Source organism: Terrapene carolina, unplaced genomic scaffold (assembly GCF_002925995.2).
Source record: "Terrapene carolina triunguis isolate 2854851 unplaced genomic scaffold, T_m_triunguis-2.0 Scaffold431, whole genome shotgun sequence".
NCBI lineage: Eukaryota > Metazoa > Chordata > Testudines > Emydidae > Terrapene > Terrapene triunguis.
This window is the reverse complement of record NW_020664782.1, coordinates 829,225-850,782: the sequence shown is the minus strand read 5'-3', so window position 1 is coordinate 850,782 and position 21,558 is coordinate 829,225. Positions and strand designations below refer to the sequence as shown.

General features: G+C 48.4%; 1 protein-coding gene across 1 annotated transcript in view; it reads right to left on the bottom strand.

Moving 5' to 3' along the window:
• Positions 1-1,607: 1,607 nt before the first annotated feature.
• SEMA4F (ssemaphorin 4F) overlaps positions 1,608-21,558 on the bottom strand; it is a 101,944-nt gene continuing 81,993 nt past the window's right edge. The window contains exons 12-13 of the mRNA XM_024200482.3: positions 4,697-4,755; positions 1,608-3,873 (exon numbers count right to left, since the gene is read on the bottom strand). Coding sequence (XP_024056250.1) covers positions 3,251-3,873; positions 4,697-4,755 — 682 coding nt within the window. The 3' untranslated portion in view covers positions 1,608-3,250. The remainder of the gene's footprint in view (positions 3,874-4,696; positions 4,756-21,558) is intronic.

Below are 21,558 nucleotides of genomic sequence, written 5' to 3'. Positions count from 1 at the left end.
GGGGGTTCGGTTTTGTGCGAGTAGAAAGTTGGCAACCATAGGAGGGGTTTGTGTGTCCTGGGAGGGGTAATTGGAGGTGCTGTCAGTGTTGATAAATGCAAAGTAATGCACATTGGAAAACATAATCCCAACTAGACATACAAAATGATGGGTCTAAATTAACTGTTATCGCTCAAGAAAGAGATCTTGGAGTCATTGTGGATAGTTCTCTGAAAACATCCTCTCAATATGTAGCGGCAGTCAACAAAGCAAACAATGTTGGGAATCATTAGGAAAGGGATAGATAATAAGACAGAAAATATCATATTGCCTCTATATAAATCCATGGTATGCCCACACCTTGAATACTGCGTCCAGATGTGGTCTCCCCATCTCAAAAAAGATATATTGGAATTGGAAAAGGTACAGAAGATGGCAACAAAAATGATTAGGGGTATGGAATGTCTTCCATATGAGGAGAGATTAAAAAGACTGGGTCTTTTCAGCTTGGAAAAGAGACACCTTAGGGGAAGATTGTATAGAGGTCTATACAATCATTACTGGTGTGGAGAAAGTAAATAAGGAAGTGTTATTTACTCCTTCTCATAACACAAGAGCTAGAGGTCACCAAATTAAATTAATAGGCAGCAGGTTTAACACACACAAAAGGAAGCATTTTTTCACATAATGCACAGTCAACTCCTTGCCAGAGGATGTTGTGAAGGGCAAGACTATAACAGGGTTTTAAAAAGAACTAGATAAGTTCATGGAGGATAGGTCCATCAATGTCTGTTAGCCAGGATGGGCAGTGATGCAAAACCATGCTCTGAAGTGTCCCTAGCCCATTTGCCAGAAGCTGGGAATAGGCGATAGGAGATGGATCACTTGATCATTACCTGTTCTGTTCATAGCCTCTGAAGCAGTGGTTCTCAACCAGGAGTCCAGGGCCCCCTGGGGGGGTTGCGAGCACGTTTCAGGGGGTCCGCCAAGTGGGGCCAGCATTAGACTTGCTGAGGCCCAGGGCAGAAAGCCAAAGCCCCACTGCATGGGGCTGAAGCCCAGGGCCCTGAGCCCCACCACCTGGGGCTGAAGCCAAAGCCTGAGCAACTTCCTGGGGGCCAAGTGGTGTGGGGTCCAAGACAATTGCCCTGCTTGCTACCCCCTAACGCTGGCCCTGGCTTTTATATGCAGAAAACCAGATGTGGCAAAAGCGGGCAGTGGAGTTTTTATATCATGTTGGGCGGGCCTCTGAAAGAAAAAGGTTGAGAACCCCTGGTCTGAAGCACCTGGCATTGGCTACTCTGGGAAGACAGGATATTGGCTTAGATGGACCATTGGTCTGACCCAGTACGGCTATTCTTATGTTGATAGGGAGCATGGTACTGTGCCAGCAGCCTGTGCACATAACCAAAAATCACTAATAACAGAGCCCCAAAGAGTTTGTGTCTGCCAAGCCCCTTCACCCGCCTCCCACCAACATCCAGACAATGATTCTTTTTGACAATAATTTTTAATAAATCACAAAATAAAAAAGTTTGATTAAAAACAGAAAACACAAAACAGCAAAACCAGCAGGTGACATTAATTTCACATTCAGTCCCACCCCCGCCCCACCCCCCCAGCCACAGCAGGGGCCCATGGGAAGCTAAGAAAGGAGTTCTCACTGAGATTGCAAGACAAGCTGGGAAAGCTCCAGTGACTGGAGATGCTGAACCAGCCTGCGAGGAAGCCAGACGTGGCCAGTGGGCCTATTGGGGAAGCCAGAGAACAATGGAAGGTTGGGAGGGTCTCATTGAACCTGCTAAGGGAGGTTGGAGTGGGACAAGCGGGAAGTGGACATGCACAGGAGCGAGAGACGTGTCCCCAGTCCAATGTGTGCAGCTAGTCAGTTGCAAGGAGAGGCTCATGGCAGTGATATGGGTGTGTGTGTGTCACACTTTTGCTAGAGACAAAGTCCAAAGTGGCTGTGACATTTCTAACAGAAGGAGATGCCCTCAGGTTCAGTGCTTTACAGCATGAATACCTCAGCAACAAGCAACTCCACCTGACCTCACTGCTTGGAGGAAAAGCAGCTCTGGGAGAAGGCTTCAACTTACTCTCTGCAATGTCCTAGTCTCTCCTGTCTCAACATGCATAGCTATGATATTCCACAGCACCACTATGTCATTGGCTCTGATCATTCACATCTACCATAACACACTTGGCAAAACTGTGCTGGGCCTTCTCCAGCCCAGACACACAAGGATCCACATGGCTGCGGACTGAAGGCATGTGCAGTCAGGGCAGCTGCAGAATTTGGCATTATAGAGTCAGCCACCATTCTTTCTGAAGGGTGTTACAGACTTCTGCACCTGGAGGACAACTCCTATTCTCAGAGGGGCACATGATCTCAAGGAGACTCTGCACCTGGTCTGAGTCACACCACATTCACGAAGATGGTGCTGGTTAACAGAAAGCCCCACCAAGGCAGTCACTTGTCAACACTGGCCAAGAGGTCTCCAGGGGCATTTACTGTCTCTTGTGTACCAGACTCTGAAGGCAGAGAAGACTCCACATAAACACAGAAGGCTTCGGTAAGTGCTGGCTGTGCGTGCTTCCTGCTCTTGAAGAAGCCAGTAGCGGGTCTCAACCACCACCCCCCACAGCTGAGCAGCAGGCAGGGATGAGGGTGGAGGGGAATATTGTTCCAGGTAGCTCGGGTTACAGTCACAATCAAGGCTAATTTTAGCCAATACAATCATCACTTCCAGGGAATATCTACAGGATGCAGAGCCCAGAGACCCGGCCCTGGAGCATGTTTGCCAAGTAACACCACCAGGCTAGTAACACAAAGACTCCGATGGCCTGTTCCAAGCAGCTTCATAGAGGTTGGGGGCCCTGGGGCACGAGGACTCAAAGCCACTCAGCATGGAATTCTTTGGCCAGAGCCCGGAGGCTGCATGAAGATTTTAGTAGAAATAAAGCTGGGCGAGTCCCACTCTCAGACACACCAGCTCTGCTCACTGACCACAATGGAGCATCACACCAACTCCAGGCTTAGAGGGCTGCATCAGTCAGATGGATTCTGAGAATGGAAACTCTGGCAATGACATGAAGTGTCTGTTCCCCTCTTCGCCTATTGGGGAAGCCACTGCCAGGCATGTCAACGATGGCTGTGCACTTCCTCCCCCTAGGGGGCAGACAAGGCCAGGGCTGTCAGTGATGGCTGTGCCCCACTAGGGGCAGGCATTGCCATGGGTGTTGGTGATGGATGTGCTTCCTTCGGGGGCTACTAAATGGAGGTTTCATCGCACTTGGCCAGTGGAACCCCCGTCAGGTAGATCCGGGCTTGGTCTTTGTCCAGCTCATTGATGTAGAGGTGGGGGAAGCCATTGAGGCTGCCATTCTTCTTAGTGGTAGCCAGTGGGTGGCGCTCGTCTTCCGGGGAGCTGGGCGTGTGTGGCTCATGGCTGCAGCTAGTCGTATTCGACTGCATCAAATCCAGTCCATTTCTCTCACGGCTGAGCAGCTCCCTCTGGAGTCGCTCCCGTCGCTTCCTCTCGTAGATGAAGAAGCAGCCAGAGCCAGCAGCAAAGCCTAGGAAAAACAAGAGGAGTCCCACCAGGACACTGTAGTTCCGCTCAGTTGTCTTCCAGGTGTTAGCAGAGCTGCTGCCCCTCACCAGGCTGTAGGAGGCGACCACACCCCCTGCTCCACCTTCCATGCACTGGCAGGTGTAATCACCAAGGGTCTCCTCTGTCACTGTGAACTCCAGCCCATCGCTGCGCAAGGCATACACAGTGGCATCTTGGGAAGGTCTCTGCCACATGCAGGTTGCCCAGGCTGATGGTGGAGTACAGGGGAGCACAACCCGGGCAGCCAGGGACACTGGCACCTCGACTGTAACAGGCACATCTACAAGTGGGAGAGAAACACTGCATTGGGGCAGGAGCCGACCATGAGACAGGGCTCCTGCCGTATGTGCTACTGATTCTCCACAGGCATGGGCAGCAGGAAAGGAGCATCCCCCAGCTCAGTCCCATGGAAATAACAAGGGGGCAGCCGTATCCCTTAGAGACAAAAGAAGAGGGTACGAAGCATATGGCACAGGGACACTGGGGAGGTGAACCCATAGCCTGGGTTCCTCAGGGGAAGCACAATTCTAGGATCCCCTCTTTGGTGGAGTTTCTTCCTTCTTCCCCTCTTCAGAATAAGCCCTCCTCCCATCCTCTTAGTCTTTCATAGGCCCCCCCGCTATTGTACTGAAAGAAGCACCCTCCCAAACCCGAGTCACTCTATGGCCCCAACTCAGTCCAGAGCCACTCTGGTCTCCATGCCCCTTTCTCCCTACCGCCAGCATCTGCAGCACTGCCACACAACCTGCCTCCAGTGGCCCAGGCTGGGGGAAGGTGCATGACCCCAAACCAATGGAGAGGTGGTCAATCAGGGCTCAGTACAGGCTGGCGTCCTGACATGGCCCTTCTTCCCAGCTGCCACGGTCCTGCCCCCTCCACAGCAGAGCCCCCCATGCACAACCCCATCCCAGTTAGTCTGCGCAAAGCCAGGTGTGGCTAAGAGATGTGCTTCCCCTTTCAGATATGGGAACACTGATCTCCGAGCCACAGCCACGCTGCTCAGGAACCCCTCAGAGCCATACCCACACCCACCCAGGCCCTAACTCCCAAACTTCTCAGTGCTGGATGTGCTTCCAGCACTGAGCTGCCCTCAGGCCACGTACCTTCTGTTCCCTGTGGACACAGTGTTAAGATGCTTAGAGACGTGAGGTCCTGGAGTAACCTGAGATGAGGCAGAAAAGCAGAGATCATGATGAAGTTCAGTGGCTGCTGCAGCCTCACCAGGAAATGACCCACCCAGCCCAGGTTCCCGTGTGTAGGGGAGGCGAGTCTGGCTCTGCAGCAGGTGAGGAAGGGGGAAGCACATTGGGATGGGGGATCCTAGACTAGGGGATAAGCCTCCATTTCTGAGCAGCAAACAGTTACACAGGGGGTCTTAGAGAGGGGCCCAAATGGCAGGAAATCCAGGGACAGAAATTAAAATTTCCAGTATCTGCAATGAACAGAGATTACCCAGCTACCATAGGATCAGAGCTTAACCCCTGCCTGGGGACTGTCCCTCCCTGGGCTGAGGTCAGTTACTAGGAGGACCCAGAAGTGCTGTTTTCTAGGGATTTTGTGCAGGATCTAAGGATCTCAAAACATTTTACAGACTGACTGTCCTGTAATACAGAGAGCCTACAGCATTGGGCCTGGTGCAAGACATGAGGCCTGAACCAGCTGTGAACCAAAGTCAGGCCACGTATTACAGCACATGCCTATAAGTTCACTGACAGGTAGATGAACTTGGCGACAGTGCTGCTAGCATTGCTAAAACACACTTAATATTTATGTAAACCCATTCCAAAAGGCTAGCACAATTACACCCCAACTTACCACAAGATAAGATGGTTTGACAGAAGTGATGAATAGGGATGTTTTGTCTGAAACATCAGAAGCAAGGTACAAGGGGAGGTAACAAGCAGATGACGAGAAACATGTAAGGTGGTAATGTAAGTTGTTTACCCCAGTTGTTTGTCTCAGTCTATAAATGTTGGGCTCTCTCCCCATACCCTTTGCGTGGCTGAGGGGACAGCAGAAACTCCCGCTGCTGACTGAGCTCTGGCCCTAGAGAGAGAAGGGCTACGTGGAGGGTCGCAGTGAGCCTCTTAGGCTAGCATAAACCGCCGGGAAGCGAAGGGCCCACGGGGACAAGGTTGGAGCTCTGCCACAATAGTTAAGACCCAGGCAGACCGTGAAGAGCTACAAAAGGATCTCTCAAAACTGGTGATTGGGCAACAAAATGGCAGATGACATGTAATGTTGATAAATGCAAAGTAATGCACATTGGAAAGCATAATCCCAACTAGACATACAAAATGATGGGGTCTAAATTAGCTGTAATCACTCAAGGAAGATCTTTGAGTCATTGTGGATAGTTCTCTGAAAACATCCACTCAATGTGCAGCGGCAGTCAAAAAAGTGAACAGAATGCTGGGAATAATTAAGAAAGGGATAGATAATAGGACAGAAAATATCATGTTGCCTCTATATAAATCCATGGTACGCCCACATCTTGAATACTGAGTGCAGATGTGGTTGCCCCATCTCAAAGAAGATATATTGGAAGTGGAAAAGGTTCAGAAAAGGGCAACAAAAATGCTTAGGGGTATGGAATGGCTTCCATATGAGGAGAGATTAATAAGATTGGGACTTTTCAGCTTGGAAAAGAGATGGCTAAGGGGAGATATGACTGAGGTCTATAAAATCATGACTGGTGTAGAGAAAGTAGATAAGGAAGTGTTGTTTACTACTTCTCATAACACAAGAACTAGGGGGTCACCCAATAAAATTAATAGGCATCAGGTTTAAAAGAAATAAAAGGAAGTATTTCTTCACACAATGCAGTGTCAACCTGTGGAACTCCTTGCCAGAGGCTGTTGTGAAGGCCAAGACCATAACAGGGTTCAAAAAAGAACTAGATAAATTCATGGAGGATAGGTCCATCAATGGTTATTAGTCAAGATGGTCAGGAATGGTGTCCCTAGCCTCTGTTTGCCAGAAGCTGGGAATGAGCGACAGGGGATGGATCACTTGATGATTACTTGTTCTGTTCATTCCCTTGTCTGCTACGCATTGGCTGGATCAACCTGAAACCAGCCAAATCTAGGAATTATTTTGGGGCAGGTCTCTGGCCTGTGTTATACAGGAGGTCAGACTAGATGATCCCAATGGTACCTTCTCTGATGGGACATGCCCCATTCCAGAGACAGCAGGCCTAATGAGCATCACTGCACTTAGGCAAAGCCAATTAGGTGCACTTGCGGACCATGCTCTACCTGGAGAAGGTGAAGCTTGTCACAGAGCAGGGGGGAAGTTTGCCTGAGAGTCGCGGCTGCTAGAGACTTCCAGTAGCCAGGGGAGCCCAGCCCAAGGCAGTGACCAGACTTCCTTTCCCTCCCAGTTTAGGGCAGTCAGACACTGCAGTCCTGGGAGGGACTCTGGACGTCTGCTCTCCATCAGTGCCCTGTAGCTGGACCTGAGGACCTGCACCAGGGACTGGAGGTAATTATACTCTGAAAGCACCATGGGAGTGAGGTCAAGTCCTGCAGGGAACAGTGAGTGGGGGTTCTGGGGGGACCCAAGGGCAAGAGGTGATAGCTGAGCCCAGGCTGAGACCTTCTGGCCATGGAATCTATGAATCAATCATACAGATACAGAAACAGCTGAAGGCTGAGTTGAGCTATGACCACCGCCATACATTCTGTAAATGTCCTTGGGTCTGATGAAAGGCCAAAATGGAGTTGTGGTCTCCTACTACAAATCTTAAGTATTTCCTGTGGCCCAGGTGAATTGAACCATGGAAATAGGCATCCTGCATGTCAGCTTACCAGTTGTTGAGATCTGGGAATAGGTTAATAGAGACAAGGAATATCATACTGAACGTTATCTTTCTGATAAAGTTGTTTAACTTTCTTAAGTCCAGGATAGGCCTCAGTCCCCCTCTTTTTTGGGAGTATGAGGACATACTGAAAGTAGAATCCCTCCCTTTCTCCTGTGCTGTAAAGGGGCCTCCTCTATAGCTCCAAGAGCTAAAAGAGACTGCACCTCCTGCAGCAGTATGATCTCAGGAGAGGGGTACCTGAACAGGGATGGGGTAGGACAAAGACTGAAATCGGATGATGCATCCCCATTCCGAGTGTCGAAAACCCCATGATCACTAGTTATGGAGCTGCAGACACATAGGAACTGGGGAGGGGGTCCCCAAAGAAAGGGATGGGTTGGGAAGATCCTGATGGATGGATACTCAGCTCTCAAAGCAGTCAAGTCAGCTGCTTTGAAAGGCCACGAAGACAGATGCTGCAGGGTTTCGACTCAGAAATTGGTGATGTTTCTTTGAGGCGTCACAATTAGTACAGTTGTTCTTAGATAAAAATGCTTAGTAATTTGCTTTTTGCCTTTATAGGCTAGTCGCTGAGTATGCCTCCCTACCCAACAAGCCGAGTCTTTCTGGCTCTTTATATTTTAGTGTGGCTTTGAACTGCTCCCAGCCTGATTTCTCCTTGCCAAGCCAGAACCAGGGAACACAGCACAGGGTGAGCAAAAATTCTGTTGGAATCCCTGTGAGAGCACATGGTGTTTGTGATCCATCCTCTGAGAAGTAGGTGTCAGGGAAGCAGGTGTCTGCCAAAGGAGTTCAGCCAGGTCCTATAATACCTTGTCTCTAGGCACTGTTACAACCACCTGCAGGATTTCTAGCAACCTAAGGGAGTTCTGAGAGGGGATGGAGGCATCCATCTCTTGAGCTGATCTGACCTGATGTCCTGGGAGGTGCACAGGCTGCCTTGAGCAGATGACTCTGATCATTACCCTGTGCTGCTCATCCCCATGGGAACTGTTGCTGCTGCCAGGACTGACCCTGAACAGATCAGTAGTGACTAAAGGGCTCTGGGAGTGAGACTGAAGAAGTCTGGGGCAGTGGTGGTTGTGACCTAGGGACTGCTTGGTGTCAACAGGCAGAGGGCACAAGTGGGGGCATAAGTGTTACAGGGATGGTCTGGTATTTGCAGACTAGTTTGGTCATGTCAGGTCATAGAATCATAGAATATCAGGGTTGGAAAGGACCTCAGGAGGTCATCTAGTCCAACCCCCTGCTCAAAGCAGGACCAATCCCCAACTAAATCATCCCAGCCAGGGCTTTGTCAAGCCTGACCTTAAAAACGTCTAAGGAAGGAGATTCCACCACCTCCCTAGGTAACCCATTCCAGTGCTTCACCACCCTCCTAGTGAAAAAGTTTTTCCTAATATCCAACCTAAACCTCCCCCACTGCAACTTGAGACCATTACTCCTTGTTCTGTCATCTGATACCACTGAGAACAGTCTAGATCCATCCTCTTTGGAACCCCCTTTCAGGTAGTTGAAAGCAGCTATCAAATCCCCTCTCATTCTTCTCTTCTGCAGACTAAACAATCCCAGTTCCCTCAGTCTCTCCTCATAAGTCATGTGTTCCAGCCCCCTAATCATTTTTGTTGCCCTCCGCTGGACTTGTTCCAATTTTTCCATATCCTTTTTGTAGTGTGGGGCCCAAAACTGGACACAGTACTCCAGATGAGGCCTCACCAATGTCAAATAGAGGGGAATGATCACGTCCCTCAATCTGCTGGCAATGCCCCTACTTATACAGCCCAAAATGCCGTTAGTCTTCTTGGCAACAAGGGCACACTGTTGACTCATATCCAGCTTCTCGTCCACTGTGACCCCTAGGTCCTTTTCTGCAGAACTGCTGCCTAGCCATTCGGTCCCTAGTCTGTAGCAGTACATGGGATTCTTCCGTCCTAAGTGCAGGACTCTGCACTTGTCCTTGTTGAACCTCATCAGATTTCTTTTGGCCCAATCCTCTAATTTGTCTAGGTCCCTCTGTATCCTATCCCTACCCTCCAGCGTATCTACCACTCCTCCCAGTTTAGTGTCATCTGCAAACTTGCTGAGGGTGCAGTCCACGCCATCCTCCAGATCATTAATGAAGATATTGAACAAAACCGGCCCCAGGACTGACCCTTGGGGTACTGCACTTGATACCGGCTGCCAACTAGACATGGAGCCGTTGATCACTACCCGTTGAGCCCGACGATCTAGCCAGCTTTCTATCCACCTTATAGTCCATTCATCCAGCCCATACTACTTTAACTTCCTGGCAAGAATACTGTGGGAGACCGTCTCAAAAGCTTTGCTAAAGTCAAGGAATAACAGGTCCACTACTTTCCCCTCATCCACAGAGTCAGTTATCTCCTCATAGAAGGCAATTAGGTTAGTCAGGCATGACTTGCCCTTGGTGAATCCATGCTGACTGTTCCTGATCACTTTCCTCTCCTCTAAGTGCTTCAGAATTGATTCCTTGAGGACCTGCTCCATGATTTTTTTCAGGGACTGAGGTGAGGCTGACTGGCCTGTAGTTCGCTGGATCCTCCTCCTTCCCTTTTTAAAAGATGGGCACAACATTAGCCTTTTTCCAATCATCCGGGACCTCCCCCGATTGCCATGAGTTTTCAAAGATAATGGCCAATGGCTCTGCAGTCACATCCGCCAACTCCTTTAAGCACCCTCGGATGCATTAGATCCGGCCCCATGGACTTGTGCTTGTCCAGCTTTTCTAAATAGTCCTGAACCACTCTACTAAACTCTACTAAACCACTCTACTAAACGCCTGTGTCACACTGATCATCATTGTAAAATGTCTGTATCTAGACTCAAAATTATGCTCTTAAGGTCTGAGTTAGGGCTGGTCACCAGAAAGTAATAAAAGGGTTTCCTTCATGCAGGAGACACTTATCTCGCCATACTTAGATTGAGTATTGTGTCTGTCACCCTGAATGCCTATTTACAATTCTGTGCAAAATGCTAATTAAGTGATTGCAAAGTCTCCAGGGGAGATTCTAGACAGGAAAAAACAAGAAGCAGGGGCTTACCCTATTTACAAGAGCAGACACTGGAATTACATCTAAGGATGCAGCGGTAGGCCCAGGTATCCACTCAAGGGACAAGCTGCCAGGGTGCTTGTCTTATGCATGAAGGATCAGAGCCAGTCTGGCTGTTTGACACTGGGAGAAAAACTCTGGGTGAGCTAACCTTTGTGAGATAGGGAAATGGTTTCTTAGTTAAGCTTAGGCTCTAGAAAGTGTTATGCTTTTATTTTGTGTAACAGTTTGTTTTCATTAATTCTACATGCAGGGGTGAAAGTAACTTACAGCACTTATCGGTACGGCCGGAGTCCTGAACGGGGGCATGGCCTCACCGGAAGAGGCGTGGCCTCAACCGGAAGAGGCAGGGCCTCTCAAGATTTAAAGGCCCTGGGGCACCGGCTGTGGCTGGGAGCCCCAGGGCCTTTAAATCACCCTGGGGCTCCCAGCTGCAGAGGTGGCTGGGAGCCCTCGGGGCTCAGGGGCAAATTAAAGGGCCCGGGGCTCCGGCCACTGCGGCGCTCCGGGCCCTTTAAATCCCCGCTGCAGCTCCGGCAGCCGGGCTGGGGCCGGGATTTAAAGGGCCCGGAGCTCCCGCCCCTGTGGGGAGCCCCGAGCCCTTTAAATCCCCGCTGCGGAAGCCAGTGCAGTCCGGCACTGCGTACTGGCTCTTGCCGGTACGCCGTATCGGACTGTACCGGCTCACTTTCACCTCGGTCTACATGGTTCTTCTTCTTTATTGTGTACTTTGTTCAAAAAACTTCTTCTAAGCACTGTGGGCTGAGTGGAGTGGTGATCCAGAGGTGTAACAGATAAGCTGGTGTGTGCTGGTGCTTTGAATCTGTGAATTGGGTAAGTGTCCAGTGGATGCGGGGCTGAACCCTCCAGGGGATGCTCACAGTAATGGGGGTGGGGTGGTTGGCATGTGCCTATTGCTAAACTGTGCAGAGAGCGAAGCCTGCAGAGGCCGGTCAGGCAGTGCTTGTGTTACCAGAGGAAGGTGGAGTCAGGGAGCTGAGCCCTGACAGGCACAGACAAGGCTTCCTCACACTAAGGGCAGGTGTTAGTGAGGTGCCCACAGTTCCGGGTATCCCAGGGAAGTGGCACAGTGCTGTTCTTGTCCATTCTCCCAGTTGCAGTAAGGGCCCAGGCTGGGACACATGCCAACCTAGGGAGGATGGCCTTAGACAAGGTTCAAACTACCTAGACAGCTGTTGGAAAAGTAATAGAGTAAAAGACAATCTCCAACAAGCTCTTAGAATGTATTGGAGATGGCATTTTTTTCCGGAAGGTGGAGGAAGTAACTAGGGAGACAGCTGGTTTAGACTCGATTCTGACTAACAGGGAGGAACTGGTTGCAAATCTCAAGGCTGAAGGCAACTTGGGTGAAAGTGACCATTAAGTGACAGATTTCATAATTCTAATCCTGTCCTCCAAAGTATGAGCTACCCCTCCATACTTGAGGGTTGGAGCGTGCCTATTGCTAGCCTACAGTGTAACATCAGCGGCTGTGAGGCCTAGAGGTGCCAGGGTTACCTTTGGAGTTAGGGACCCACAGCACAGCAGGCACATACTAGACTTCCTGATGCTAAGGGCAGGTGGTAGCGAGGTGCCTCAATTGTGGTTACCCCTGGGAAGTGCCACCACCTATATTCAGGTTGGCGAGGTCTAATGAAATTCACCATATGGTACTTCAGGAACTAGCTGAAGCAATCTCAGAACCCTTAGCGATTACCTTTGAGAACTCCCTGAGGACGGGAGAGATCCCAGAAGACTGGAGGAGGGCAAACAGTACCCATCTTTAAAAGGGGGAAGAGAGAGGACCTGAGGAATTATAGACCAGTTAGCCTAACTTTAATATCTGGAATGATACTAGAACCAATTAAACAGCTTCTAAGCAGCTAGAGGATCTAACCAACATGGATTTGTCAAGAACAAATCATGCCAAACCATCCTAATTTTCTTCTTTGACAGGTTTAGTGGCCTGGTGGATGGGAGGAAGCTGTAGACTTAACTTATCTTGATTTCAGTGAGGCTTTTGACACAGTCCCACATGACATTCTCATAAGCAAACTAGGGAAATGGTTGAAAGACCATGTTCAAATAATAGTTATCAATGGTTTGTTGTCAAACTGGGAGGACATTATCCAGAGGGGTCCTGCAGTGCTCGGTCCCTATTCAATATTTTCATTAATCACTAGGATAATAGAGTGGAGAGTATGCTTCTAAAATTTGCAGATGACACCAAGCTGGGAGGGATTGCTAGCACTCATGTGTCTGATGAAGTGGGTATTCACCCACAAAAGCTTATGCTCCAATACGTCTGTTAGTCTAGAAGGTGCCACAGGACTCTCTGTTGCTTTCTACAGATCCAGACTAACACGGCTACCCCTCTGATACTTAGCACTTTGGAGAATTCAAAACAACCTTTGGTCTGAAATCAACAAGAAGAAATTCAATAGAAAATGTGAAGTACTCCACTTAGGAAAGAAAAAAAAATTAACAAGTACAAAATGGGGAATAACTGACTAGGTGGTAGTACTGCTAAAAAGGATATGGGGGTTACAGTGTGACAAAAATTGAATATGAATTTATCTAGTTCTTTTTTGAACCCTGTTATAGTCTTGGCCTTCACATCATCCTCTGGCAAAGAGTTCCACAGGTTGACTGTCCGTTGTGTGTTTCTTCTGTTAACTCAGGAAAAAAATTATCTTGAATGCTTATGGATCAATGTCCTAACAGATAAAGCATAAGAAGGGGTATTAGTTGGTGTCTGCTGCAGACCATCAAGTCTCACTATCTATAATGTGAAGGAAAAAAGCTGTGTGCTCATGGGAGACTTCCATTTGATTGATATATGCTGGAGATCTCATGGTGCCAGTACTAAAAAATTATTGGAATTTCTAAACATTACAGATGATCATTTCCCAGTTGAGGAAGTGTTATAGCCAACCCAGTGGAATTTTTTATTAGACCTTGTCTTAACCGATAAAGAGGAACTGATCACAGAACTAAAAATTAAACAGTAGTTTAGGAGCAAGTGATCATGACATGATCACATTTATAATGTGCAAGCAGAATAAAGCCCAGACCAGAAATATATATATACTTGGTGCTTTAATGGGGCCAATTTACAAAACTGAAAATAATTATGGGCCAAATCAGATGGGAGGAAGAATTTAATGAGAAAATGTGAATGGTAATTGGGAATCTTGTAAGAACACCTTTTGAGATGCCCCAAAAGTTACAATCCCAGAACGGAGACAGAAGGCCATACTGGTTAAAAAATGACCTGGTTTGGAGGGCCAGTGAAGGCAGCTGTAAATATATATATAACAAATGGAAGAAAGGGGAAAACTGATAGTAGTGAATATAAATCAGAAGTTAGGAATTGTAGAAAATTGATAAAGGAAGCAAAGGGACACAAGGAAATATCTACAGCCAACAGAGTTAAGGACAATTAAGAGTTTTAAAATATATTAGGACTAAAAAGAATCCTGACAATTGTATTGGTCTGTTAGATGGCCACTAGATGGACTTATAGATAATAGTGCAGAAAAGGTAGAAGTGTGCAGTAAATATTTGTTCCATATTTAGGGAAAAATAGATGATGCATGTGACTTTGCACCCCATAATGCTTTATAGAACTATCCTTATGAGTGTAAATATGACATAACTGGAATATGGTTTATGCTAGATATGCCATGTAACATATCTTTGCAAAGGTTATGATCTACTGAATATATTCATCCTATTTGTATGCATGTATCATTTTTATATCTGAAGTTATGAGCATTGGCTCTATTCTTGTATTTAAAGTGTTTGTTGTAGGAAGCACATAACGCAGATTTGGTCAACATAGTGTGAAGGGGTTATTCAAGTAATTGGGAGTACTTAACTAGCAATGGACTTTGGGAGACACCAATCCACATCTGAGCTTTCCTGGGAACGTTCAAACTAACATGTAAACAATGGTGTTGGCCTGCAAAAAGCTGAATCATTCATAGACATGTGACTTGCCCAGGTGGCTACAGACTCCATCTTGTTGCTGTGATTTTGCACAGGGAAACAAAGGGGTTTCCACCCACAAGAGAAAGAATATAAAAGGCCCGGGAAACCCCTCCATTTTTTCTTCAGCTGGCTCAAAAGATAGCCGCTCCACCCCAAAGAGATGTCTGAAAGAAATTGGGACAAAGGCCTATAACTAAGGGGGTACGAGTAATTGCTGGACACAGACTAGGAAGGAGTCTAGTCTGTGAAAAAAGCTTATTGGAACATCTCTGAGGGTGAGATTTACCTGCATTTAATTTTCTACTGTATTAGGCTTAGACTTGCGTGTTTTTGTTTTATTGTGCTTGGTAATTTACTTTGTTCTGTCTATTATTACTTGGAACCACTTAAATCCTACTTTTTATACTTAATAAAATCACTTTTTGCTTATTAATTGACCCAGAGTTAGTAATTAATTCCTGGGGGAGCAAACAGCTGTGCATATCTCTCTCTGTGTTATAGAGGGTGAACAATTTATGAGTTTACCCTGTATAAACGTTAGAGTAAAACAGATTTATTTGGGGTTTGGATCCCATTGGGAACTGGGTGTCTGGGTGCTAGAGACAGGAGCACTTCTTAAGCTGTTTTCAGTTAAGTCTGCAGCTTGTAGGGGACGTGGTTGAGACTTGGGTCTGTGTTTGTAGCAGGCTAGCTTGTCTGGCTCAACAAGACAGGGTACTGAAGTCCCAAGCTGCCAGGGAAAACAGGCTCAGAGGTAGTCTCAGCACATCAGGTGGCAGTCCCAAGGGGGTCTCTGTGACCCAACCCGTCACAATGCAGTGTCCATTTCTGGTGCACACAATTCAAGAAAGGATATTGATAAATTGGAGATGGTTCAGAGAATAGCCAAAAGAACGATTAAAGGATTAGGAGATCAGCCTTATAGTGATAGACTCAAGGAGTGCTATCTATTTTAGCTTAACAAAGAGAAGGTTAAGAGGTGACTTTATTACAGTCTACACGGGGACAAAATATTTAGTAATGGACTCTTCAATTTATCAGAGAAAGGTATAACATAAGGCAATGGCTGGAAGTTGAAGCTAGACAAAGTCAGATTGGAAATAAGGTGTACATTTAGAATAGTGAGACAGAATAGCAACACACTGGGTATTACCCAACTAAGTAAGCACATTCCTGACCTGAGAGAATAGTACAGAAACACTCAAGTAACTGCATAAACACATTCCTAGGAGATGGTATAGGGACACATAGGCCTCTCGTGAGATAAGGAGGGAATGACAGGCAGGGGCGGCTCTAGTTTTTTTGCCGTCCTAAGCCTGGCAGGCAGGCAGCTTTCGGCGGCACACCTGCAGGAGGTCCCTGGTCCCGCGGATTCGGCGGCGTACCTGCGGGAGGTCCGCCAGTCCCGCGGCTTCGGCGTACCCGCCGCCGAATTGCCGCTGAAGCCGCGGGACCGGCGGACCTCCTGCAGGCACGCTGCCGAAGGCTGCCTGCCTGCCTGCCACCCTCGCAGGACTGGCAGGGTGCCCCCCGCGGCTTGCCGCCGCAGGCACGTGCTTAGGGGCGCTGGTGCCTGGAGCCGCCGCTGATGACAGGATAATGGATGAGTATTTTCTTTCAAACTAGCAGGTACAAGATACAGGATAATAATGGAAAGCATAAGGAGTGTAATACGTAACTTGTTTGTATCAATGTATAAAAGGAGAAGTCATCGAAGGGGCATCTTTGTACTGGTCTAGGGGACAGCATTCCGGTGTGCTGATTGAGATGGTACATTGTTGCGGGCATACATGTGTTAGTGCACCTGTAGCTCCAAAAAGACACTCATAACCGAGCTTTGTCGAAAATAAACATGGCCAAACACCTTTGTCACCAAACCAAGCCTGTGGTCTTTCTTTATGGATAACATCGAGGTCTGCTGAATCGGCAAGCTGCATTTCTTGCTAGTACAGCTAACACCGGAACACCAAGACCAGAAGCACTTAGCAGCACGAACAACACTGACAATCCCGACGGCTGCTTTGGTAAGTGGCGAGCTGCCTGCTCTAGGGGTCGCAATCTAACCTTGCAGAAAACTGCGAGCTAGAGAATCCCCTCATCCCCTCCCTACAGATCCCCACAGAGTTTGATGACAAATGGATGCGCTGGGTTATGGGGGGTTCCCCTGGGTGGGGAGACCCAGATTGTGGGTTACTGCTGGGGGCAGAACCCTGACGTAGAGGGGCACCGGGGTCCGGGAGGGACACGGGGGCTAGTGCAGGCGAGAGACCGGCCTACAGAGGGCGCTCCGGGCTGGAAGAGCTAATTCCCAGGACGACCAGCAGGAGGCGCTGTGTCAGGGAGTCACATATCTCTAAACTGCACCAAAACAATATAATATTGGGTTGTTAAGAAACATTTCTGCCCTAATAGCACCACCAGTGACCAAACAGACAGACAAATCTTAAGACGTGTAAAAAAATACTTTGCAAGATAACACTCTCTGGCAAAACCACTTATCAGCTGTTTTGGTTGAAAAGATATTATTACAGTAACTCCTCACTTAAAGTCGTCCCAGTTAGTGTTGTTTCGTTATGATGTTGCTGATCAATTAGGGAACATGCTCGTTTAAAGTTGTGCAATGCTCCCTTATAACGTCGTTTGGCAGCCGCCTGCTTTGTCCACTGCTTGCAGGAAGAGCAGCTAGCTGGTGGGGGCTTGGAACCATAGGCAGCCCCCCATCAGCTCCCCGCTCCCCTAAGTTCCCTGTGCGGCAGCTGCCCAGCAGGCTATCAATTGCTGGCAGTTCAGCTGTCCCTCCGCCCACTGCCATGTACTGCTCCTGCCCGATGCCTTGGAGCTGCTCCCCGAGACTCCTGCTTGCTGTGCGTGGGGGAGGGGAGGAAGAGGGGGGCTAATGTCAGGGTATCCCCCTCCCCCCTGTTCCTGCACCCCGCTTTCCCCATCTTCCATAGAGCGGGGGGGACACACAACACGACAGGGCTCAGGATGGAGGGAGTTTGCTGGCAGCAGCTGCGGTCTCAGCAAGCTGATTTAATTAACAAGGCAGTGTACTTAAGGGGGAAATGCGCATCTCTCTCTCTCTCACACTCACACACACACACGTGTGTGTCTCTGTCTGTGATGCTGTCTCCCCTCCCTCCATTCCTGCTGCCTTGTAGAGTGTGAGAGTTAACCCTTGAGGGCTCAGCCAATTGCTAGTTCATCATTTAGCAGTAAGGCATTCCCTGGGAAATATTCCACCCTCTGACTCCCCCACCCCTCAACCAAGCTTCACAATCATCATCACTGTGTACCAGTATTAAATTGTTTGTTTAAAACTTATAGTGTGTGTGTGTGTGTGTGTGTGTGTGTGTGTGTGTGTGTGTGTGTGTAAGTAAAATATAGTCTTTTGGTGAAAATTTTTTTCCCTGGAACCTAACCCCCTCATTTACATTAATTCTTATGGGGAAATTGGATTCGCTTAACATCATTTCACTTAAAGTCATATTTTTCAGGAACATAACTACAACGTTAAGTGAGGAGTTATTGTAATTGCTTTTGTCTGTTCTTTAATTTGTAATACTTCTGTTTGTTTACTTATGGTTATCACTGTCTGTTCTTTAATTTGTTTTTGTCAACATTTAAATTAAGTCTTAGGTAGTGGCCTAGGATTCATGAAAAATACTGTTTTGTAGTATTTTAGTTTAAAATTATTGGTTAAGGTACAACTAAGTAGGTAAGAGTGGGTGATTTATGCCCTGAGCCCAGGACGGGAAAGGGAGGGGTGCCTAAATTAACCAGGTTATGCCTTGAGCCCACGGTAGGTGAGGTGCTCAAGATTGGGCAGGTAACAAACCACTTTAGTGAGATCCATGGGAGCCCCACTGTCTGGAAACTTTAAAGAACTTTTGGTATGGATACATACATGTCACAACTGTTGCAAGTAGTGGGTATTACCATAGCAGAGAAGCAGTTGTTATTTCGGATGTTATTAGGATCCTTAAACACCCACACTGTCAGATTTGATGATAGTGTTGCTCAGATGACTAGGCAGCTGACTCAAAAGCATGGAGTTGGACTTTGACTTTAGCAAAGCTTTTGGACTTGACTGAAAAGACAGTTATCTTTTCCGTAACTGGTGTTCTTCGAGATGTGTTGTTCATGTCTATTCCACAATAGCTGTGCGTGCTCGCCATGTGCACCAGTGTCGGAAGTTTTCCCCCTAGCAATACCCGTAGGGGAGCGCCCCAGCGACCCCTGGAGTGGCGCCTGTCTGGCGCGGTAGAAGGGGCGCTGCACGCTCCCCCCACCCTCAGTTCCTTCTTGCCAGACAACTCCGACAGCGGGGAAGGAGGGTGGGATGTGGAATACACATGAGCAACGTATCTCGAAGAACACCAGTTACGGAAAAGGTAACTGTCTTTTCTTCTTTGGGTGATTGCTCATGTGTATTCCACGATAGGTGATTCCAAGCTATATCTGTTGGAGGTGGGTAGGAGTTCACAAATTCTCAGGACGGAGCACAGCCCTACTGAACCCCGTGTCCTCTCTGGTTTGGGAGATGATCGCATAATGCGAGGTGAAAGTGTGAACTGAAGACCACGTAGCAGCCCTACAAATGTCCTGGATGGGGACATGGGCCAAAAAGGCAGCCGACGAGGCCTGCGCCCTAATCGAGTGTGCCCTCACAATTGATGGTGGGGGGATTCCCGCCAGGTCATAACAGGTATGGATGCATGCTGTGATCCAGTTGGGGAGCCGCTGAGTGGAGATCGGCTGACCCTTCATGCGTTTGGCCGAGGTGATGAACAGCTGCGAGGACTTTCTGAATGGTTTTGTCCATTCCAGGTAGAAAGCCAGAGCCCGTCGCACATCCAGCGTGTGGAGGCGGTGCTCCTCATTGGACGCATGGGGCCTGGGGCAGAGGATCGACAGGAAAATGTCCTGATCCATGTGGTAGGCCAAGACCACCTTCGGGAGGAACGAAGGATGTGGCGGAGCTGGACCTTATCCTTATGGGGGTTCGGAGGTCAGGGCCCTGAGTTCCGAGACCTGCCTAGCCGACATGATCGCCACCAGGAAGGCTACCTTCCATGAGAGCTGCGACCAGGAGCACGTAGCTAGAGGCTCAAACAGGGCCCCGTGAGGCGGGCCAGCACCAGGTTCAGGTCCCACTGGGGGCCTGACGTATGGGAAGAGACGATCCAATCCCTTAAGGAATCGGCCAGTCATAGCATGGGAGAATACCGTGTGGCCCTGCACCAGTGGGTAAAAGGCCGATATGGCCGCCAAATGCACCTTGACGGATGAGGGCGCCAGGCCCTGGGCTCTAAGGTGAAGGAGGTAGTCCAAAATGAGCTGGATCAGGTCAGCCACGGGGAAAACATCCCACTCATCCGCCCATCGGGAGAACCGAGACCACTTTGCCAAGTAGGCATGACGCGTGGAGGGTCGCCTGCTTTCCAAGAGGACACGCTGAACCCCTTCCGAGCACATACTCTCCTCCCAGCCTAACCATTGAGCAGCCACACCGTGAGATGGAGCGCCGCTAGGTTAGGGTGGAGGCGGCGGCCCTGGTCCTGGGAGAGCAGATCCGGGCGGGACGGCAACAGCCAGTCCTGTGAGGGTCTCGTACCAATGCTGCCTGGGCCACGCTGGGGCAATCAGTAGGACCCGGGCCCTGTCCGTCTTTATCTTTTCCAGGACCTTGCCTATCAGTGGGAATGGGGGGAAGGCATAGAGAAACTGGCCTGACCAGGACAGGAGGAAGGCATCGGAGATAGCGCCCCGTCCCAGCCCAGCATGGTAATATCAGCACAAACTAACATCGTGGGTTCTGTGGGACAGGACATGTAGTTTAACTGCGCATACAAGGTTGGAATCTCAATTTTGAGGCTAAAGTTATCTCATAGGAAGTGAAACATAAAAGTACCAATGACTTTCAACTAATTTTATGGTATTTGGCAGGAAAAACATATGACCCACGCCTAGTGAGATGTCAGTGTGCCAAAGGGGAAGAACATAAGGCAAACTGTATGAAATTTGTAGGGAGGATATCACACAAGGAGATGCATCTACAATGCTGTAATCACATCCGTAAAGAGGATGTGGGCATTGTGACAGTGTACCCCATAAGGCTTTATGGGGAGGGGGTGCTTATAAATGTATGTATGACATAACTGGAATATGTTTTGGGCTGTATGCTTGCTTGGTTTCTAAGTAAGCTTTGGGAGGCATTTGGTCAGCTTCTTTAGGAAGGAATTCGCCAGGTTAAGTACCTGATCAGGGAACAATGCATCTTGGAATGCTCCAATCCACATAAGAAGTCTTCCTGGAGACATGCAAGATTCCATGTGGGCAATGGCTTCAGCCTGTAAAGACTGAGTCATGCAGGGACATGTGACTTGCCCAGGTGACTCCAGAACTCCATCTTGGAGCTGGACTTTGCATAGGAGGGAGGAGGGGGGTCTCCTCCCACAAGAGAGAGTCTATTTAACCCTGGGGGAGACCCCTCCATTTTGTCTTCAGCTGGCTAAAGAAGGAGCCTCTCCAACCCCCCAGGATGCTTGAAGGGAACTGGAACAAAAGACAGTAACTACAGGGGTTGTGAGAGATTGCTGGACCCAGGCTAAAGGGAGATTAGCCTGTGAAAGGGAGCATTCTGGAACTGGTGAGGAACTTATCTGTATTTAGTTTGATTAGGCATAGATTTGCGCATTTTATTTTATTTTGCTTGTGACTTACTTTGTTCTGTCTGTTACTACTTTGAACCACTTAAATCCTACTGTCTGTATTTAATAAAATCACTTTTTATTTAGTAATTTACTCAGAGTATGTATTAATACCTGGGGGAGCAAACAGCTGTGCATATCTCTCTATCAGTGTTATAGAGGGCGAACAATTTATGAGTTTGCCCTGCATAAGCTTTATGCAGGGTAAAACGGATTCATCTGGGTTTAGACCCCATTGGGAGTTGGGCATCTGAGTGCTAAAGACAAGCACACTCCTGTGAGCTGTTTTTGGGTAAACTTGCAGCATTGGGACAAGTGATTCAGACCCTGGGTCTGTGTTGAAGTGGACTGGAGTGTCTAATTCA